This window comes from Bos taurus, chromosome X (genome assembly GCF_002263795.3).
Source record: "Bos taurus isolate L1 Dominette 01449 registration number 42190680 breed Hereford chromosome X, ARS-UCD2.0, whole genome shotgun sequence".
NCBI lineage: Eukaryota > Metazoa > Chordata > Mammalia > Artiodactyla > Bovidae > Bos > Bos taurus.
The window spans coordinates 125,810,124-125,831,645 of NC_037357.1; the positions used below are offsets into that span (position 1 = coordinate 125,810,124).

Consider the following 21,522-nt stretch of genomic DNA (forward strand, 5'->3'; position numbering starts at 1 on the left):
CCTACACTCAGCCCTGCCTGTGTTGACTGGGGCTCCTTTGGTGGCCCTGTGCCCCGTCCTGTGTGTGCCTCTACTTATAGCCCAGACCACACTCCAGGCTCTTCTGGATATCTCTGCGTAGCCAAACCAAGTCCTCTCGCCGTGTCTGTCCGCTGAAGCCTGAGTTTCCACACCTAGCACTGTGCAGACCCGCAGGTGCGCCTCCCTGGCTGGGCAGTAACATGGCAGCTTAGTGCCCGTCCCTGTCTATCTTGCTTGGCAGCAAGGTAGCACGGGCACACTCCTCTCTTGGAAATTCTAGACCCCTGAAGCTCCCTTGTCCTGGCAGACCTCCCAGCTAGTGAAAGAGGTTCCTGGGGTGTGGCAACCAGTTCTCTTTCACAGCTCTCTCCCAGGGGTGCAGGTCCCTCTCCCTTAGTGCTACCCAAGTATATGGGGTTCTTTGGTTGGTTGAGCTCTTTTGACGGCTTTTAGCTGGTACGTTGTGAGAATTATTCCAGATGCAGCTGGAATTTTCCTGTATTTGTGGAGGGAGGTGGGCTCCAGGTCCCACTCTGCCGCCTTGCTCTCCCTTCCAGGAAGGTTTTTGAGATAAATCTGCCATGTTAAAGTGTCTGCCTCTAGTGCCACCCTCGTTTTTCTCTACCAGGAGAAAGTCGGCTTTTCTAGATGGGCGGTGGGAGGAAAAGCTTCTACATTCTTAAAATTGTAATGAGAGTAAAAGATAGGTGTCGCTGATTGGGAAAAGGTAGAAGGAAGGGCGGAGTCTGGAGGGAGATATCAACTCAGTTTCCCATTCGGCTTCTCCCCGCTTGCTCTTTCTAAAGCTCATCTCGTTCATGTGCCCCAGGCCTGCAGGAGGCAGGCAGATTAATGGCTCCCTAATACTTCTTTCTGGTGGTGGTGTGGGAGACCATTTATCAACTAGAGCCTGAAACTGCAGTAGACTCTTGGTCCTCATTCCCTTAGACCAATGAAATGTAGACCCCAGCCCCAAAACTTGAAAGAAAAGGAAATATAAAATGTAAATCTCTCTTTATAGCCTCATAATAATCTCTCTGTCACTGTCTTACAAATGCAAACATTGGCATCACTTCAAGCCATTATTGGCTCTGAGCATAAAGAACTGCTAAGAAAAAAAAAAAATGGGAAAAAAGAAGAATCAGAGGCTTAATAACTTGAACTCCATTAAGGCATTGCTTCCTCTGAGGAGCCTTCTCTGAAGCTCCATGGCCTGGTTAGTGCCTTTGCTCTGAGCTCCCGTGGCCCTGTGTTGAAATGACCTGGTTACTTGCCCTTCTCCCTTACTAGATCAGGAATTCTTTGTGTGCCAAGAACCATATGCTATTGCTCTCTGCATCCCAGGTTTAGCACAATGCCTGGACCCTCAGTTGACTTTGTTGAGGGGGGTTGCTGCAGAGTGGATCTTAAAGGCAGCCGGTTTCTCAGTTCTGATCTCAGGATACTCCAACTGTCTAAATAGAGCACCTACAGGGAAGCTCATTTGTGAGCAAGAGCTTGTCGGATAGGTCAGTATTAGTCATGGCCACCAGATGGCGAAAGTGGTATTCTGACAAATGCACTAGTAAGCTTCTGTTTCTTGGACAAGGTTTAAAAAAAAAGTCACTTTCTAATTTCAATTCTACACTGCATGTTTTTAATTCTATGATGCCTATAATTCCTGTTTATGGCTCTCTGCAGTGCTATTAAAACTACTACACCCAAGATTTGCTATGGAGACAACCATGAAGCAAGCCTGTGTGTGGAGGGCAAGACGCAGCTCCTCTGTCTTTCCTAGAAACCCCAGGAGGCCCCATATTCCTCTCTCAGCCCCCCAGGAGGAAGTTCTGAGAAAATTGATACTGGCACTTGCTGTTCCTTAGTTCTGCCATTAAGTCTAAACCTGACAACACAGTGAAATGTGGTAGCTTATGAGCAGCTTAGCGTTATCTGGTTGAATCTGGAAAAATCTAATCAGAGATGACTTATGAATAAAAATAAAGGGATAAAAATAATTATCTCTAAAGGGCTAACATTATTGAAGCTCTCTACTGATGGGATCCGGAGAAGGTGATAGCACCCCACTCCAGTACTCTTGCCTGGAAAATCCATGGACGGAGGAGCCTGGTGGGCTGCAGTCCATGGGGTCGCTAGGAGTTGGACACGACTGAGCGACTTCCCTTTCACTTTTCACTTTCATGCATTGTAGAAGGAAATGGCAACCCACTCCAGTGTTCTTGCCTGGACAATCCCAGGGACGGGGGAGCCTGGTGGGCTGCTGTCTATGGGGTCGCACAGAGTCAGACACGACTGAAGCGCACTTAGCAGCAGCAGCAGCAATGACGGGATCAGAAAAGTATTTAGTGAGAATGATCAGATTCCTTGGTCATCATTCTCTACCCCTAGTGCTCAAGCAGTTTTCTGCAGAATTTGATTCAGGTACACAAACATTCATTGAGGACCTACTATGAGTGAGAACTTATTATGTGAGGGTTATGGTAAATGCTTTGAATAAAAAAGAAAATCTATGGTAATTCCCCAGTGGTACAGCGGTTGGGACTCAGCACTCTCACTGCTGAGGGCCGGGGTTCAGTCCCTGGTTGGGAAACTAGGATCCCACAAGCCACTCAGTGTAGTCGGTCAAAAAAAATTTTTTTTTCTATCTTCCTCATCCTTGACTTGTTCACGGATTGATGGTAGGAGACAGGCCGGTAAGTGGTTGGTGATGATATACGCTTTTAAATGGCACGATGGGAGGATGCACAGGCTATTATGGGAAGAGGGCCTAATCCAGGCCACCGAGGAACAGGAAGGATGTTGTTAAGGAAGCTTTCTGGAGGGTGGCTGGCACTAAAAAATCAGTAAAGAACTTTTCAGCCAACTATCAAATCCAAGTGAATAGTAAGAATGCCAGAGGTAGGTCAAGGGGATATGGACGGTCAGTCTTCATGATAAGGCTGATAGTATCAGCTACTAATAACCAAGGAGAATTGTCAGAAAGAATTGTATTAGGGATATTAGGACATGAGCTCTTTTGTTACAGGTGAAAAAGACAAGGAATGGGGGAAAGGGAGAAGTCATGTACATGAGGAAGAAAAAAGCTGAAAACATTTGCCATTTTATTTCTCCATCTTGACAGTAACATGAAAGCCTTTTATGTGAATGTTAACACTCTCACCAAATACCATTCCTTAAAGGAGCATAGGGTATCTGGAAGAAAGACACCTGACTGTACAGGCCCCATATATCTCCACAGCAAAAATCTAAAGACCAAAAAAGCTGGCATACCCAATTCTGACACCAAAGGAGAGGACTCTGGAAGGATGATGCCAGGTTTTAATTTCCTTGTCCTAAGTAGAGTGGCTTTACAGCAGTAAAAATGCAGGCAGTGGAAGAAGAGGCTGCATGCCTATCTCCGACTTTCACAGGACTATGAGAGGGCTGCAAATATTTACTTCCCTAGGACAGTGTATGATGTGGAGGAAAATAAGTCTGGCTGGGGGTCTGGAGGCTCGGGTCTGGGCCTGGCACTGTACCTAACCTGTTGCGTGTGACCCTCACAGGTGTCTTGGCCTCTCTAGGCCTCCATGTGCTCCAATGTAGAATGGATCACATCACTGCTTCTCAACAGGAGCAGAAGCCTCCACCCCCACCCTGGGAAGCTTCTGGTTCATAGAGGACCAGGCTGGAGCCAAGGACGGGAGCCCTCCTACAATGCGGAATCAGTGCCCCAGGTTCCACAGCTACCACTCCAGAACTTCTTTTCATGGAAAAGCCTAGAACGTATTTCTGAGTCAAACCTAATTCTCTTGTAATTGTAATCCAGAGGTGTTTTATTTTTTGGTTCATGTTTAATACGTGCTGAATGCACCAGTTTCTATGGCTGTTTCCTCTTGCCACTTTCATGTCTCTGTACTTTTTGATCAGAATGACTCCTGTTTCTACTTATTCTGAACCTACTTTCGATAGGCGTAAACATCTGACTCCATGACGTCTTTTAGTGCTGCCATGTTTGGCCATTTATATGCTGCAAGTAGTATTATTATAAACCATTTTCCTTTTAAATTCTCTTTATTGCTATATTCAGGCCATAATGCTATTATTAGTTATATCCATAGGCAGGTTATACTAACCAAGAATTTCATTTCAGGGTAGAAAAGGGAGCATTTCAAAGTACTGGCTCTAATGAGGGGAGGTGTTGGGACCAAAGGGACACAGAACAAGCCTTTGTGGGGACGAGCTCCAAGTTCTCTCCCCCAAAAGCCCCCAAGCCCGAGATCAGTCACCTCTGCGCAGGGCTTGCAGGCTCTGCCGGGCCTGGCGGTGCAGCTCCTCCACACAGGGCGGCCTGGTGGCCGGGAGGAAGATGTTTCTCTGCTGGTGCCACGGTGCACGGTAGTAAACGCTCAGCTTGCTCTCGACGTCCAGGTTGGAGACAGCTGCAAGATCAAGAGGGAAACAGGGCATTAGACAGGAGCAGCTTTCAGCTGTGCACTGCGCTGTCCCCGGGGTGGAAAGGGGAACAGGAGTGGGGCCTGGGCACAGTGGAAATCCAGTCCGCTGCATTGACCAGAGGAGTTCGAGAAAGGTTTCAAGTTGCCAGTACAGACAGGGACAACCTTTGCCCCCCAAAGCAAGGGACGAGAGACCCTGGCTCTTTGAGCCAGGCCTCAGAGTGGGGTGAGGTCCTGCCTTGTAGGAAGGCAGAGAAGTGCCAGAGGAAGGCCTCAGAATTATATAGTTCTGCACAGCTGCTCCTGATGCCTACCTGATCAGTGCCCTTGTCTTACTTCCTATCTCCCGAACCTTACCACTGAGCCATATATTATCCACTGTACTATCTGCCCATCATTCAAAGCACTGCTCAGCTTCCTTAGTTTTGCCTAAGAGCACAAGAACTAAAGAACTTATTAAATAACCTATTACAAGGGTGATGCGTGTTAGGAAGGGAATGTACACATAGTGTTGGAGAGGAGGCGGGGCATGACAACACCTTTGGAATCCCTGCAGAACTCCTGAGCACCGTGCGAGCATCAGGATTGGTAGGATATATACCTCTGTGGTGGGAGTGATTTAGTCATTAAGTCGTGTCCAACTCTTGCGATCCCATGGACTGTAGCCTGCCAGGCTCCTCTGTCCATGGGATTCTCCAGGTAAGAATACTGCAGTGGGTTGCCATATCCTTCTCCAAGGATCTTCCCAACCAAGGAATCAAACCCAGGTCTCCTGCATTGCAGGCAGATTCTTTACCGACTGAGCTGTAAACTGAGGGTAAGCTCTCAGAGCTGGGCGGGGGGCAGGGTAGAAGGTTACCGTTTAAGAGTTGCTAGGTGGTGTAGTGGTCAGGACTTTGGTTCCCAGTTCAGGGGTCATGGGTTTGATTCCTGGTGGGGGAGTGGGGGAGTGGGGGAGTGGGGAAGCCAGGTCCATACCATATTAGTGCATAGTGGATATGTGGATTCTTTCTTTGTTGGATAGTGCAACAGTGATGATGTAAGTGTAACTTACAGGTACCTGGGGGTACTTATTTTAATTCTTGATTTGGCTGTGCTGGGCCTTATTTAGGGCTTCCCTCAGAGCTCAGTCGGTAAAGAATCTGCCTGCAATGCAATAGAGACAGGTTTGATTCCCGGGTCAGAAAGATCCCCTGGAGAAGGGAATGGCAACCCACTGCAGAATTCTTGCCTAGAGAATCCCATGGACAGAGGAGCCTGGCAGGCTACAGTCCATGGGGTCATAAGAGTTGGACATGACTTAGTGGGTCTTATTTACAGCATGTGATCTCTTAGTAGCAGGATATGTGGATCTCATTCCCTTACCAGGGATTGAACCTTGGCACCCTGAATTGGGAGCTCAGAGTCTTAGCCACTGGACCACCAGGGAATTCCCCTTTTTACATGCTTCATCCTGGGAGAAGGACTAGCTGCAGAGAGAGCACTGGTGGCTTGGAGACTCAGGCTCCAGTGGTTTTCTACTAAGAGAGGCCAGTACTACCCCCAGGTTGGGGGCCAGAGAGACTCAGTGCGGGATTCTATTTACTCCTGATTCTTATATTTCCCAACAGTTACTAAACCCAAGCCTCCACCTGTCCTTAGAGATGAACCTCACCTTCCCACGAGACAGGTGGACACCAACTTCAGATAAACCCAGTGACCATAACCTTGTGGGCGATACATCACTATCTGTCAAGGTCTAGACAATCCCATGACCTTCAGAGTTCCCAGGGGATAGACAGTAGGTTCAGCCTAAAAAGACGTCACACTGCCCTGTGGACAATTCTTTCAGCACTTTGGTTCTCTGGTCTCTGTCTGCAGTGCTGTTTGTACTTCTGGAATATGACTATCACTTCACATCCCCCTCCCCCAGTCAACCTTCCTTTAGGCCAATGTCTCTCAATGTTGCTTGGGGAACAGACAGCAGCTTGGAAGCCAGAGCTGGCTTCCAACCCCAGATCTTCTAGGCGCAGGCTGTGGGCCTCTGCACATGTCATCAGGTGAAACTCCTTCTTTCTTTCTCCCTCTTGCTCCATCCCTTCCTCCCCAGGGCCTTGCCTGCACACTGGCAGTGTGCAGTAGGGAGAAGCCCGATGCCAAAGCCTGATGTCCACGGTCTGTCCCTGCCAGGCAGCCTTTTCATTCCTGCGGAATGAACCACAGTCATTCCGCGCTGTGGACACAGCATCCACCATGGACGCCCTCAGCGTCAGAACTTGTCAGGAAGCCTAGACTTTTTTTTAACACTGACAGAATAGGGAAAACCTGGCTGTGTATTTATTTATGCACTACATGAATCCAGAATGATTTTTTTCCCCTATAAAAACTTATCTAACTTCTAAAATAAAACGGAGCTTCACATTAGGAGTACTGTTTACTTATTGGTGCTGCTGTTTGCACACTCGACATTCTGTAGAAAGACCAGAGGAAGCCTGGGTTCTACTCACAGTTCTCTGCCCTGGGGCAAGTCACTGACCATGCCCAGGACTCAAGTTCCCCATCTTTACAAATCAGGGTTTGGCCTTCCTGTTGGCTGAAGGAGGCCCATTGCCCTTTGTGCCTCTCCTTTCTACCCATCACCAAACTTCAGGATGCACTGGGGGAAGGCCCTGGGCTCTGGGATAGAGAGACAGGGTTTCTGCCTGCCAGCAGTGGTCCAGAGCAGTTGACTGAAATCTTTGGGCCTCTGTCCCCTCCTCCATAAGCGGGGCTCCTAGAGCCTTCACAGAATCCAAGGAAATGATCATGATATGATCATTCCTTGACATGTCTCTGCTTACTATATACCAGTTCCCCTTGCTGTGGTGGAAACGGATAAGATGAAGGGGCCAGGCTTGGGTTCAAAGACAAAAGTCTGGAGCTCTCTTCCCTTTTTATTTTCCTGTCTTCATGGTGAGTCATGTGTAAATAAACATGAGGCTACCAGAGATGACTGTTGGTGGGGGGTAGGGTGTCTTACATTCTGGAAACTGTAAAGAAAGCTGCCTACAACCAGGGAGCCTGTGGCCTCTCTGAGAGGTAGGATGTCCCTGGTCTCTGATGTTAGCTAACTTGGGCAGCATTCAGTGCGGTGATTTTGAGATGCTAATTCTCTGAGTCACTGTGAGAGCTGCACTATACGTTCTCCCTGGAAATGGTTTATCATTTTCTTGTTTATCTGTGGGTCATTCTGCTGCCATGTTCTACACCATGCACTTCCTCCAGAGTGTGTAAGCATGCATCCATCTGTCACAGCTCAGCTGTTGTTTTTGGAAAATTCCTGTGGGCACTGAGCAGCGCCATTGGATTCTACTGCTGAAGAGACCTCGGAAATGACGGAGTTCTGTGTTTTTTCAAACCACAGGGCATGACCCTTGAGTGGATTGTGAAATCCATTCAGCGGATCAGAACTAGCATTTTTTAAACAAAGACATACAGGAGACTGGAATAGAAAATGCCAACATGCATCGCACACAGTGTTGTTTTGTGAAGCTGTTGGTTCTGTTACATATGTGTTTGTTCGTACATGTGTGCACGTGGATGCTGGGGTGTGATGCAGACATGTACTTCTTGCTCTGGGCACCAGTCAACATACGGAAAGTTACTGCTTAGACTGCCGCTCTCAGGTACTAATGAGGGAATCAAGGTTCCAAGGTATGATCCAAGATCCCAGAGTTGATTTTCGGCAGAGGTAGAAACAAAGCTTAGGTCTCCTGAGGCCAAGTCCGTGCACTTCCCTAGGCAGCCTCTTCCCCTGACGTCACTTGGCCTGGCCGCTGCTCCCTTCCTCTCCGTTGGTGACTATTTGCTATCTATTGCATCTATTAAGTTGTCCTTCCAAAACCAAAACTCTCAACTCACGACACACACACGTTTCACCTGTTGTCTGAGAAAGCAGCCATTTGAATTTTAGGATGCCAGCAACACTTCAGCCCAGGGAGCAGAGAACAAGTTTCCCAGGGACGCTGATGCTCCCAGTCTGCAGACCACATAGTGAGGACCACTGACTGCTTTCCAGAAAGAGATACTAAGGCAACAACATAGGTACTCGACTAAACAATATTAAACGAGTGATGTTCAACCGTTTTGCTCTACACAAACCTTCTCTAGAGTTCAACCTAGTAAATAAAGCCCAAGGCCAGCTTCACTACAGAGGCTGTCACGTTCTCAGATGGCAGTAATGCGCCTGCTTCCAGCAACCTGGACTGAAAGCAACCACTCCATCACCAAGTCCTGACACCTCTGTGCCAGTCTACAAGGCTTGCGTGCCTGAGCTTAAACCAGAGTGGGAGCCTGGCTCTGCCCTTGCCTGGTCAGCCCCACAGACCCTAAAAAGACACTGGCACTTTTATATGGTGGCAAACAAGTTACAGTATACAAAAGATAATACAGATCAATAATAAGCAATTGGATCTTTCAGGAGAGCCTGATGGATAACTAAGGAATGCTTCTAAGATTCAGAGAAGGGCGACTTGTCACAAAGCTATTTTCATTATTTGCGAAGAACCGGGTGAGGTTGGTTCTTTGAAAGCAGGAAAATGGAGACTCAAGAAGGCACTCTAACCACAAAGATGCATACGGTGTTTTAAAGTCCCTTCACTCCCTCTCAGGCTACAGATGTGATGTTACGAACGCAAGTACCTCTCACATTCCAGGGAAGATAGTGGAGCTGGAGTGGGAGAGACAGATCAGAGAAAGCATATGAAAATCACCTTTCTGTTCAGGAGACACTGCATACGTATCACCAGTATGGTGCCCAGACTCTCTGGTCTGCTTGGACAGGTGCCCTGGGCTCAAGTAAATCATGACACAGTAAGGTAATTAGCACATGACACCAGATTATACATGCTAGTAAATCTCTTCTCCTAGATAGAGGTGAGACTCTTAAAAATTACTTAGAGATCACCAGCAACAATGGAAAATTTAAAAATATCCAGACTTACAGAAGGTCCCACATACCCCTCCACTGCACTCCACTAAGACTTATTACTTACTTGCTAGTTAGTATCTTCATAGGTAGAGAAGTAATGCCCTTTACTGGGCCCACAAAGAAGCTATAAATACATGAGCCTGCAAGCCAAAAGGAATTCTTTTCCAAGGACCTTTCCACACGCAAAGCCTAGAGATTTATGTGTTCTGTGCTCTCTGTAAAAGACACACATGATATATTGAATCTGGAGTCACAAAAGATGTGTTCTCTTTTGACTCAGTTAGCCTGAGTCTAGCCGAGTCTGCAGCAAGACTGAGGAAGGCCCGCTCTTCAGGAACAGTGGCTCTTTCTCTCCATCAGCCCAGGGAAGACAGGCTCTGAGAATGATTCCTCACAACTGGCACTGAGACAAAGCTTCAGGAGGTGATACTAAGCAGGGAGCAGGGAAGTGATACAGGGAAGGGAAGGAAGCCAATAAAGGGTGCACAGGCTGGAACCCCTTAGGAGCCAATGCAGAACACACACCTTAGAGACGAGTGAGTGGGGATATTTATCTCCCACTTCCTATCAGCCATCAGTTGAAGGCTGCTGAAGTGCCAGAACAGTACTTCCTTGTACTTCTAGAAAAGCATACTCCTCTGTGGGTTGTGGGAGCTGTTAAGTGAGGCTGCCTGCTGTGCACTGAGGTGATAAGGGGAAGGGCACTACTCGGCCTGGGGGTTTTACAATTTGTGACCCTTGGAGCACACAAGTATTTGCATTTCAAATTCAGGATGTCTGGATTGTGCACCAGACTACTTTGACAAGTTGTCCAATGCCAAAGTAGCTTAAAATGGATTTATTGTCAAAATACCCCAAGCCTGGCAGTGAAAAGCCCTGGTCAGACAAAGCTGGATCCTGGTTGGAACATCGGCAGGAAGGCCGTGGCCAGGAGGCCGGGCAGAGGGACGGCTGCCTCCTGTGGGCCCTTGAGCAGATTGCTGGGCCTCTTAAGGTTTCTTTCCTCCTTGGTGGGAGTTTCTGGCCTGGTGTCTATTCCAGGATCATCTCCAAGAAGTCCGGGCTTCTTCCCAGGGAACCAGCTTTAAGGAGCACGTCGTGCATGCCGGGGGTATTCACTGTTGCTAGGTGCCCATTGCCTCTAAGCTGCTCCAACCGACAGGACTAGAAAATACGTAAGTCTTAGAAGGTGAAGATAAAAGCTGAGTTGAAACTGCTATTTCCAATTCAAATCTAAGATTACAGGTTTTCACGTAACTTACTTGATTTTATAATTGATCTCTTTTGTGCTGAAATCTTGATTCTTTATGACACTGCCATAATTTCCTATTTGAATAGTCTCAAAATGACTACAAGAAGACAACTGATTTCAGTTGTAGATATCTTTTTGTTTTCCTTTGTGTCTTTAGGATATTTTCTACTAGAAATGGATATAGCAAAACATACTTTGTTTAAAAGGCAAATGACACGACTGAAGGTGTTGAATACGACGATTGTTAAGGTTCTGAATAATCCTTTGGGGACATGAAATGAGAGATGTTCCTGATTGCCCCATTCAGGTGTTCATCACTAACTAAAATCCGTTGACAGTTTCTGCACTGGTAAGTTACAGCTTATTTGAGAAAAACATACAAGCCTTCTTGCCCTTCGTGCAGTCAGGGCCCTTAGGAGGTTCGAACCTGGCAGCCACGTGAGACAGAAGAGATGATGAGCCCAATGGGCTCAAGCGTGCACCCTGAGAGAGGTACAGAGGGCTGGCCAGGTGTGGGAGAAATGCTCTCTGCTTGGGAAGGGACACGGGGAAGAGGAGGTTTTGAGGTGGGGGGCAGAGGTGATGGACAGGATTCGCCGGGAGGTTAGAAAATGCTGGAAGGGAACCACGAGAGATTTCTATTTTGAGGGAAGAAAGATCTGACTGTTGGCAATTTCTGGTGAGGCAACCCAAGAGGAAGGCTAGAAAGAGTTGGTCAGGGCTGGTCCCAGGAGTTGACTGCCACTGGACCAGGGCTTGGGAGGCAAAGGGGGCAGGTTAGTGGCTGCCAAGAAGGAAGACCATGCTACCAGTGAGCATGTGCATGGAGCAGGCACAGCATTAGCCTCTGATAGAGCCCATCTCATTTGGTTCCCACAGTAAGTCTAGGAAGCACGTCTGATCATCTCTACCATGCTGAATAGGCACAGAGAGGTTAAGAAATTGTTCAAGGCCCCAAAGATTATGAATGATAGAGCCAGGAACTTAGAGTGAGCACCACTGAGTCCAAAGACCCACACCACATTCTGCCTTGCTCCCCATTTTCTAACCCACACCACTGCCCCACACAGGTTCAGGAATCTGTGTGGGAAGGCCACGGCCATCCCAGACAGGAAGACTGAAGCCGTTTCATGGAGAGCCCTGGTAGTTGGGACGAGGAACCTGCTGTATCATGGGGAGCAGCTTCCATGTCCCACAGCTGAGCGCATGACAAACTGTTGAAGGTTAGAGAGGGGCTTCCTTCTGTACTTTTTGCATCGTCCAGATAAGCAAGTCTAGAATATGGACCTATATGTTATACAAGCTCAACTATTTTGGTTGACTGGATGGGACTTAACCTCATAAATAGTTCAATCTACACAGACCTATATGTTGTAGAAGTTCAACTATTTTGGTTGAATGGATGGTTGAACGTGGCTGCCAGGTTTGAACCTCCTGAAGGCCCTGACGGCACGAAGGGCAAGAAGGCTTGTATGTTTTTCTCAAATAAGCTGTAACTTACCAGTGCAGAAACTGTCAATGGATTTTAGTTAGTGATGAACACCTGAATGGGGCAATCAGGAACCTCTCTTCATAAATGGTTCAATTGATACATCTTTGGGGGCTTCCCTTGTGGCTCAGCTGGTAAAGAATCTGCCTGCAATGCAGGAGACCTGGGTTCTATCCCTGGGTTGGGAAGATCCCCTGGAAAAGGGAAAGGCTACCCACTCCAGTATTCCAGCCTAGAGAATTCCACAGACTGTATGATCCATGGGGTCACAAAGAGTCAGACACGACTAAGCGACTTTCACTTTCACACATCTTTGTGGCCCTTTCTCTCCCCTTTACTCTGCCTCCTTTCTTTTCCTGATCTCTTTTCTCCCAGAAAAATGCTACGCTATATCCAGCTCAAGTTGTAACTCCTCCATGAAGCCATTAAGACCTCCAGAGCCCAGTAGGTTCACATTCATTCATTCATTGAACAATGGGTAATTAAGGATCTCCCATGTGCCAGGCAGCATGCTAGGCACTGGTGATACAGCAATGGACATGACAGACACAGGCCTTGCCCTCTCAGAGCTCACATCCAGGTCGGAGGTAGGTGAGGAAGTTGACTGACCAATAAGGAAGGATGTAATCAGGTAATAAGAAGCACTCTGATGAAACAGAACAGTTAGCAAGACTACACAGAGGCATGGCACAGAGTAGTGACAGTAGATGACCACAAAGGCCTGAGAGTCTCAACTAGCCGTCAGAGATATCAAAGTAAACATGAGAGAGAGGGCACCTGGCCACAGGGAGCCAACCCAGTGGAGTGACCGCTTCCTCTAGCTCAGTGTGGCCTAGCTGGTTACCAGAGTCATTTCTTCTTTTTTGGCACACAGCTGGAGTACATTTCCCAGCCTCCCTTGCAGTTGGGTATAGCCATCTGTGGCGGTCTAGCAGTAGCATGTGAGCAGAAGTGAGTGGGACCACTGCCAGGAGGCACAGCCCAGGGAAATCTGCCACACGTTATCATTCGTGTTCTTGAGAAGCCATATATGGAAGATGGTAGACTCCCAAGATAAACAGAGATCCTTGAACTCCAGCTAGGAGCGGAGCCACCCACCCATGAAGAAAAACCCATTTTTGACATTACGCAAGTGAAGAATAAACTTGAATTTTATTAAAGCACTGGGATATTGGGGGTTATTTGTTATGGCAGCTCACATTTACATGAATACACTGAAGTCACTGTGTCGCTGCCATAGCTACTGATTTGACCCATTCTCAGCCTAGGACATGGTTTTCTCCTACTCTTTACTGTTGTATTTTTAGTTCACTTCTGCTTTCCGTAGGTCCTACCCCCTCAACTCAGATGGCCACGGTGCAGCCAGAGGCCTGCCCTTCTAGGGTGAGTAACTTTGATACCTTATCTGCGCATCAGAGTGGATCCTGCTTTCACTGCTACATCATGTTAATGGATGCTGTTATGGCCCTTTACATCATTTGTACTTTTAGGGAAATGCTGAGTGCTTTCTCTTTCACTGTGCTTAGAAGGTATGTTTTCTCAACTACCACAAACACAATCCTTATCTCAATCTTTCCCCAAAATTAGGAGCATTCCTAAATTTGCAGGCCAGGGTCAGTATGACAGTTCCTGCTCATACAGGGGGAGCTGCTTATTTCCCTGGCACACTGTATGCGTTCTCAGGTGTCTACCTCAGCACCAGGCACAGGCAGGCGCAGAGCAGGAGATCAGTACCTGCTGGCTGAGGAAATGAATAGGGAGCAGGGTTATTTACTGTGGCGAGACTCACTGGCATGCGAGGGAGATAATCTGCACCAGTTTTTGTTCTTCAGAAAACATCTTTAAAGCCACCCCCTCAATTTACAGTCAGCATTAACAAAAGCTTTTCCTTGAAAACCAAATGCATAGAAGTCAGGCTGAATTACGAGGCGCTCTGGGGCGTCCACAGAAATGAGGGTTGTGTGGAGGGCACGTGAAGCAGGACTGTGCTCTCCTGCTGCTTGGCTAAGTGCTGGCTCCCCCTCGCCCCTCCCCACTTTGCTCGCTCTTCTCAGACTCTACCTCCAAATTATCTCTAGGCGTCTACAGGCAGAGCCACTCTTTATCCTGACACATGCCTCCCTAAGTCACCTACCCTGTGAAAGCTGCGTGCACCCACTTAACCCAATACTGGGCTCCATTCTCTCCAAGGTCAACAGGCGGGCAGTGCTCATACGGCGGGGTGCTGACCTTGGAGAGCAAGACACTGCCTCCTCCGTGCCCTCAGAGCTAGTGGCCCAGCCCTGCACAGGCTCTTGCCTCCACACTCCCCTCCCGCTCCAGATAGAAACTTTCTTCAAATGTCACAAAGCAGAGCTTCACTGGTCAGACACCATGGCCAGACTAATAAGGCAGAGGACCATGAGCAGAAGAATGGGTGAAGAATCCATAACCATGAAGAGTCAAAGAATTCCCTTACTGTGGTTTTTCTTTCATAGCCTCAGACCCCTGCTGCAAGAGGAACTGAGGTTAAAACACTGAGGCCACTAAACCTGCAAACCGAATGGCATGAATCAAACCGAATGGCATGAGACACCAGCTCCAAGACCTGTTTTGAGTCCAAGCCGTGGTCCAAGTTGCACAGAGGTCACCTTGCTTGATCTAACAAGAGATCAACCTCAGAATGAGGCATTTGTGACAGAATTTTGCCCACTGAAAAAAACAGTGGCTAATCTGTTTTTTTTTTTTTTTTTCAAGAATAAATGAGAAGCATTTATTACTTCATTACACTTACACAACCCATAAGCCACCTTTTAAACTGGCTCCTTCCCCAAAGCTGCCCATGAACTGAAAGGTATAGAGGCAGTCCTGTGTAGGCAGGGGACAGACCTCTCTCACTGGGCTGCCATGGGGGCCCCTCCTGTCATTCCTGCAGGGAATTAGATACTAGGGCAGGAGGTTTACATGAAGAGGTAATGATAGTGCAGCAAAGGTAGTGCTTAAACACAATGTGGTGATCTCAGTTAAGAATGAATTTCAGCCAGTGTTCTCTCTTTTAAACTTTCTTTTAAAGGCTGTCAAACCAATAGCTTTGGTGAGCACAACATTTATGTAACTTTTATCCACCCAAGTTAGTGTTCTTTCCAGAACAAAAGACGCCTGGGACAAATGCCACACAGAGGTGTCCAGATGCCCATTTTTCTTACCACTGTGTCAGTGTGCTCAACCAGGTCCTTTTTAGATATTGGCTACTGGCTAAAGCCCATTGCAGAAATACCAGGGTCCTATGTGGTAGGGTTTTCTGCTGGGGGCTGTCCAAGCAAACTGCCTTTTCATGGGTAACAGATGCCAGAAGTTCCCTCCTCCTGGGGTGAGTTCAAGCCAGTGGCCAGAAGTAGACCAATCCAGGCCTGAACTGTAGGACTGTCGGGGCCTTCTCACTAACAAGTGTGGATTTGGGCCTTTCGGGTGGTTGTATTTATTTGGATAGACCCCGTACTCTTGCCTGGAAAATCCCATGGACGGAGGAGCCTGGAAGGCTGCAGTCCACGACTGAAGTGACTTAGCAGCAGCAGCAGCAAAAGGCTCTATGCAGTCCATGGGGTCACAAAGAGTTGGACACGACTTAGCAACTGAACAACAACAACAACAAAAGTCTCATCTCAGCAATTAAGAAAACCCTACCTGGGTGACTATGCTTGTGAATGAGGACTCACAGACCGCTAGCCCCTCCCCCTCCCCTGCTTTGCCTCCTGCTTCCCTGGACCACACGTCTCTGTCACTCCCTTCCTCTATCCCCTTCACACTCCTCTCCCTTTTGTGCTGAGCAAGGGCCTGGGTCAAGATCAAGACTAGCCTGCTCTTTTTGGATACATTACATTTTTCAGCCTCTAAGGAAAGTCCTGGTGTTGGTTTTTTCCCCATTCGGTGTATGGGACTAGAGTAATAGCTATTATGATAATTTAACTCATGACAAGAATGAAATTATTAAGTACTGAGAGAAATCTGACCAAGAAATAAATGTCTAGTCATTCTCCTCTCTTCACTCTGTATCCACTGACACACGTGCACATAAACCCCAACAATGCCTGCTCAGCAGATCACTCAGCCGGCACCTACATGGCCCACCTTTGGGTAAACGTCACCTCTGTTCCTACAACTTATTTCAGGCCTACTCCTCCCACTCGCACTGAGGATAATAGTGCTGTTCAGGACAACAACGAGCCATCTTCCTTTGAATATTCATTCAGCAGATAGTCCCTGGACAGCCACTGATGCTGTGCCTGCCTGAGCCAGAGGGAGTCTAGCCTCCTGGAGCAGACCAATCAACACCCAGATCCAAGATCAGGTGGTACAAGTTCTGTGAGGAAGTCAAAAAGCGGACCAAGGCCTCAAGAGGGGAGGGGCCAAAGGGCTCACGAGGGGAGGAGCCAAAGGGCTCAAGAGGGGAGGAGCCGACGAGCTCAGTGCCTTGCTGACATCCCCCCAGTATTTACCTAGATGTAGGAAGGTCCTCTGCCTTTGGTGATTGTCTTCCAAGCCCTGGGAGAGTGCTTGGCCCACGAGCAGGGTAAGCAAGAGTATGAGACGATTCATGCCAGTAGGAGTGGCCCCAGCGATGACAGACGCCCCCATCCTTCGAGGTTAGGCCAGCTCCTGAGAGTGCTCTGGCCCTCTCCCCAAGGTGCTCAGCAGGCCTGAGTTCCGTGGTCCCCGCCGTGACTGCTGGCCAGCACACGCACCCTCTTGGCCTGTGCCCCTCCAGCTCTCTTCCCCACACCCTGCCGGCATTCCCCGTGTGCACTGCTCCCTGAACCACCTGCACTCCAGCCCTTGGCTCAGGGTTGACTTCGGGGAGAATCCAAACTAAGATGGCTACTTAGGGCGTCTCTGCCAAGGTGACCTTGGAGCTGACGCCTAGTCCAGTGAGGGAAACGTGCTGTAAGGCAATCCCAAGCAGAGAGAACAGCAGAAGTGAAGGGCCCGAGGTGGGCTCCTGCTAGAATGCCTGAGGGGCAACACAACTCAGGAAGGAAGGACAGAAAGCGCGAGGCAAAGGGCGTGAGAAAACGGCTTTCTCCCTTTCCTCCTCTCATAGTTATCATAGCGCCTGGAATTCTTTCTGTCGCGATTTCCTCCAATTGCTTCACTTCTCATTGCTCTGATGGCTCATTTTCTCAGAGTTCTGCCATTTAAATGAAATAGAAATAGCACTTTTTATTTCACTCTATTTAAACACATCTACCACCGATTGGCGTGGAGCTGTGGGGACTGTCTGCAGCTCTGGTTAGGGAGGTGGCCTGGGGTGGGGGAGGGAACAGCTCGCTCCCCACAGTGGTGCCCACCCCAGATATTCTTAAAAGGTGGGAGATGGACCCTCTTCTCCTGCTCTGTCAACCATCATCGTCAAGGACACCTTCTCTTAAGAAACCACTATGTGCTGTACTTTGGGTGATTTGTTTCACCTTCATCATCTCTGACCCTGATGCCAGCTCTGAAAACCAAACAGTTAACTACAGCCCAGGGAGGCTACCTTCTTTGTATTTCCCCCTCCAGGCAGGTGCCCCTGGCTACACAGGATACACTGCAGAAGTGATTCCCAGGGCCACAGAGCCCTCGCCATGCATTTGGGGCCCTGCCGATGCGGTTGCTTTGATTTCAAATAGGAGACTCCAGATCACAGAGGATTTGGAGTTCTTTTTAGGCGGCTGGCATGAGCTCAGCACAGATGCCTCCTGGAGCAGGACTGCTTTGCTGCCTCCTGGGAGGTTCATCATCAAAACTTCCTGCCCTGACCCACATCACGACTCTCCATTTGTGCTTCTGGCTGCAGCTACTGGGTAACCGGCAGTGGAGTCTATTAGTGCTTCATTCTGCTCACAGTTCCTTCTGGAGGAGTTGGCATCTAAAAATTAGTTAGCAGTAAGCGAGCCCTGAGGTGATACCTATTAAGAACTAAAAGGTAGGCCAGGGAGACTGAGCTCTGTTGGCAGAACTAGCCTGCTCTCTGTGTAGCTGGTCCTCAGGAGTCCCTAGCATCTCTAGGCTTTCGGCGTCTCTAAGGCTGGAAGCGATAACAAATAGGTTTTAGGGCTCCCTGTTACCCGGCTTGTCCTTAGTGCTCACCAAATGTTCACGTATACAGCTACATTTTCAGCTTCCTATGTCGTCAGACTGAGGCCAAATGACAGAGTGTCGGCTCCTAGCCAGTGGGATGCAGGCAGAATTAATGTACACCTCTTCAAGGCTTGCTCCTTTTAAAACCTCCCAGGAGCCTTGCTTCTCTTCCTCCGCTGCTTGAGAACTACATGTTCTAGGCTTATATCAGACTTTGTGTGAGGGAAAAATAGAACTTTTATTGTATTAAAGCACTGAGCATTGTTGGTTTATCTGTTAGCATAGCATAGTACAGCCTATCCTGACTAACACAGTTTTCCTTTATTATGCCTATTCATCCATCCACCCAATCCATTCATTCATTTGTCCTTTCAGAGGTCATTCATTCACTTGATAGTACTTAAGTGCCCACTATCTGGCTAGTACTTTAGCATGAAGACACCTTAGGTTCTTTCTCTGGAGAACAGGTGTATATCCAGGTGAGGAGATGGACGTGGGATCAGAGACAATAATAATACAGGGTGCTAAGTGTGTCCTGGCTGCATAACATTCTGTTATGTGCAGAGAAAGAAATATTCAGAGGTCTTTACCTTTAAAAAATGCCACTATCCTCTTTTTACTTTTATTCTTTATCAGACTCCTGTTTTTAAGACAGTACCCAACCCTGCATATTGCACTCATTCTTAAAAAAAAAAAAAAAACTGCATTTACCACCAGTCTCTCCTTCCTAGTGGCCCATCATTCCAAACCAATCTTCCCAAAGTACCATTTCTACAGATCATGCCCCTGTATGAAAATCATCCAGGCGTCTCTCATTGCCCACATGAGGTTCTGCTGCTGCTGCTAAGTCACTTCAGTCACGTCCAACTCTATGCGACCCCATAGATGGCAGCCCACCAGGCACCCCCATCCCTGGGATTCTCCAGGCAAGAACACTGGAGTGGGTTGCCATTTCCTTCAGTCCTCAATTTGGCATTGATCCAGATTTGAGCTATCTTTCTAACCTTATTTTCCACTTCTCCTTTACCCACAACTATTTCTTCAACCAGATTGGCATAATCCATGGCCAACAACCCACACCACTGATGACCCCACTTCCATGTCTTTCTCACACCACTGCTTCTCCAGGACTCCCCTCCTTGTCTGCCTAAGTCCCTTCCTCTTGTAAAAGTCCCACCTCAAGTGGTATCTTTGATCTTTGTCTACTCAACTCCATAGTATTAATATACTCAACAACTTAGATGAAATGGACAATTCCTCATGGAAAAAACTAGCACAGGACATAGGAGAAATAGAAATATAAATAGTCCTATATGTCCTAAAGAAACTGATTTCGTAATCAAAACTTTTCCCACGAAGGAAATTCTGGGTCCAGATGGCTTCACCAGTGAATTCCATAAAGCATTTTAGGAAGAAACAATCCAATTTACACAAGTTCTTTCAGAAAATAGAGGAGAACTTTCCCCAACACATTGTATGAAGCTTGTATAACCTTGATAACAAAACCTGCTGAAAGACACCTCAAAAAAATCTATAGCTAACATCATATTTAATGGTTAAACATTGGCTGCTTTCCCTAAGATTGGGAGGAAATCAAAACATCCTCTTTCACCAGTATAAGAAGACACAAGGATAAGAAAGGAAGTAGCAAATACTGTCATTATCAGCAACATGACTGTGTAGGTTAAAAGCCCTATGAAACTGACAAAAACTGCTAGAACTAAAGAGTAAAATTACAAGCCATTGAATATAAGGTCAATATATAAAAATCATTTGTTGAGGGGGACTTCCCTGGTGGCCCAGTGGCTAAGACTCTGAGCTCCCAATGCAGGGGGCCTTGGTTTGACTCCTGGTCAGGGAATGAGATCCCACATGCTGCAACTAAGAGTTTGTATGCCACAACCAAAGATACTGCATGCTGCAATGAAGATTGAAGATCCCGCGTGCTTCTACTAAGACACATTGCAGCCAAATACATAAATATTATTTTAAGTGATCAATTGTATTTCTCTCTCTCTCTCTATCTGTGTGTGTGTGTGTGTGTGTGTGTGTAGACTTCCCAGGGTGCTAGTGGTAAAGAACTCACCTGCTAATGCAGGAGATTAAGAGACTCAGGTCCGATCCCTGGGTCGGGCAGATCCCCTGAAGAAGGGCATGGCAACCCACTCCAGTATTCTTGTCTGAAAAATCCCAAGGACAGAGGAGCCTGGTGGGCTACAGTCCATGGGATCACAAAGAGTTGGACACGACTGAAGCAACTTACCATATGTATGTATATACACACATACACACACACTAGTAAAGAAAAATGGAGAATAAAGAAAGGAAGTGTGTTAGTCACTCATTCATATCCGACTCTTTGCAACCCCTTGGACTGTAGCCGCCAAGCTCCTCTGTCCATGGAATTTTTCAGGTAAGAACACTGGAAAATGGACGATTAAATAAAAAGGTATACCATTTACAATATTATCAAATATTTAAGTCTAACAAAAGGCTGCATGTCTTCTACACTAAAAACTACAAAGCTAAGAGAAATTATAGACAGCTCATGGGACCAAACGCTATACTATATTCGGGGACTGGAAGCCACAACATTGTTAAAGATGTCTATCTCCCCAAATTCATCTATCAGTCCAAAAAAATGGCCAATCAACATCTCAGTATTTTTTTAAAAGAAATTGACAGGCTGGTTCTGTGATGTATGTGAACATGCATAGGTTCTAGAATAGCTAAAATAATCTTGAAAGAAAAGAACAAATTTGGAGAATTTATGCTACCTGATTTCAAGACTTACTATAAATCTACAGAGGTCAAGACAGTGTGGTTTTGGCAAGACAGTCGACATATAGATCAATGGAGCAGAACAGAGTCCAGAAATAGACCCACACACATACCGTTGATTTTTTTGGAAAAAGGCCTTAAATCAATGGGGGTGAAAACAAAGTTTTTTTGTCTTACAAATGGTTCTGGAACTGAATATACATATGGGGAAAAAAAGTAATTTTGACTCCTACTCCACTCCATACACAAGAAGTAATTACAGAAAGATCACAGACTTAAACATAAAAGCTCAAACTATAAAATCTCTTGAACAAAATGCATGACAAAAATCTTCATGAACTTAAGGGAAATGGATTTCTCTGACAGGGCTCATAGGGACTAAGCCATATGAGAGAATACTGATGAACTGGACTTTGTAAAAAAAATATTGTTTAATGTCTGTATGGCAACAGACTACTATTTATAAACAAATTGGTAAGGCACAGACTGGGAATAAATATTT

The 21,522-nt window shown here is 47.0% G+C and overlaps 1 protein-coding gene across 2 annotated transcripts in view; it reads right to left on the bottom strand.

Moving 5' to 3' along the window:
- NHS (NHS actin remodeling regulator) overlaps positions 1–21,522 on the bottom strand; it is a 345,329-nt gene that overhangs the window by 59,932 nt on the left and 263,875 nt on the right. For both annotated transcript variants that reach the window (XM_005228397.5, NM_001205728.1), the window contains exon 2: positions 4,287–4,439. In XM_005228397.5, coding sequence (XP_005228454.1) covers positions 4,287–4,439 — 153 coding nt within the window. The remainder of the gene's footprint in view (positions 1–4,286; positions 4,440–21,522) is intronic.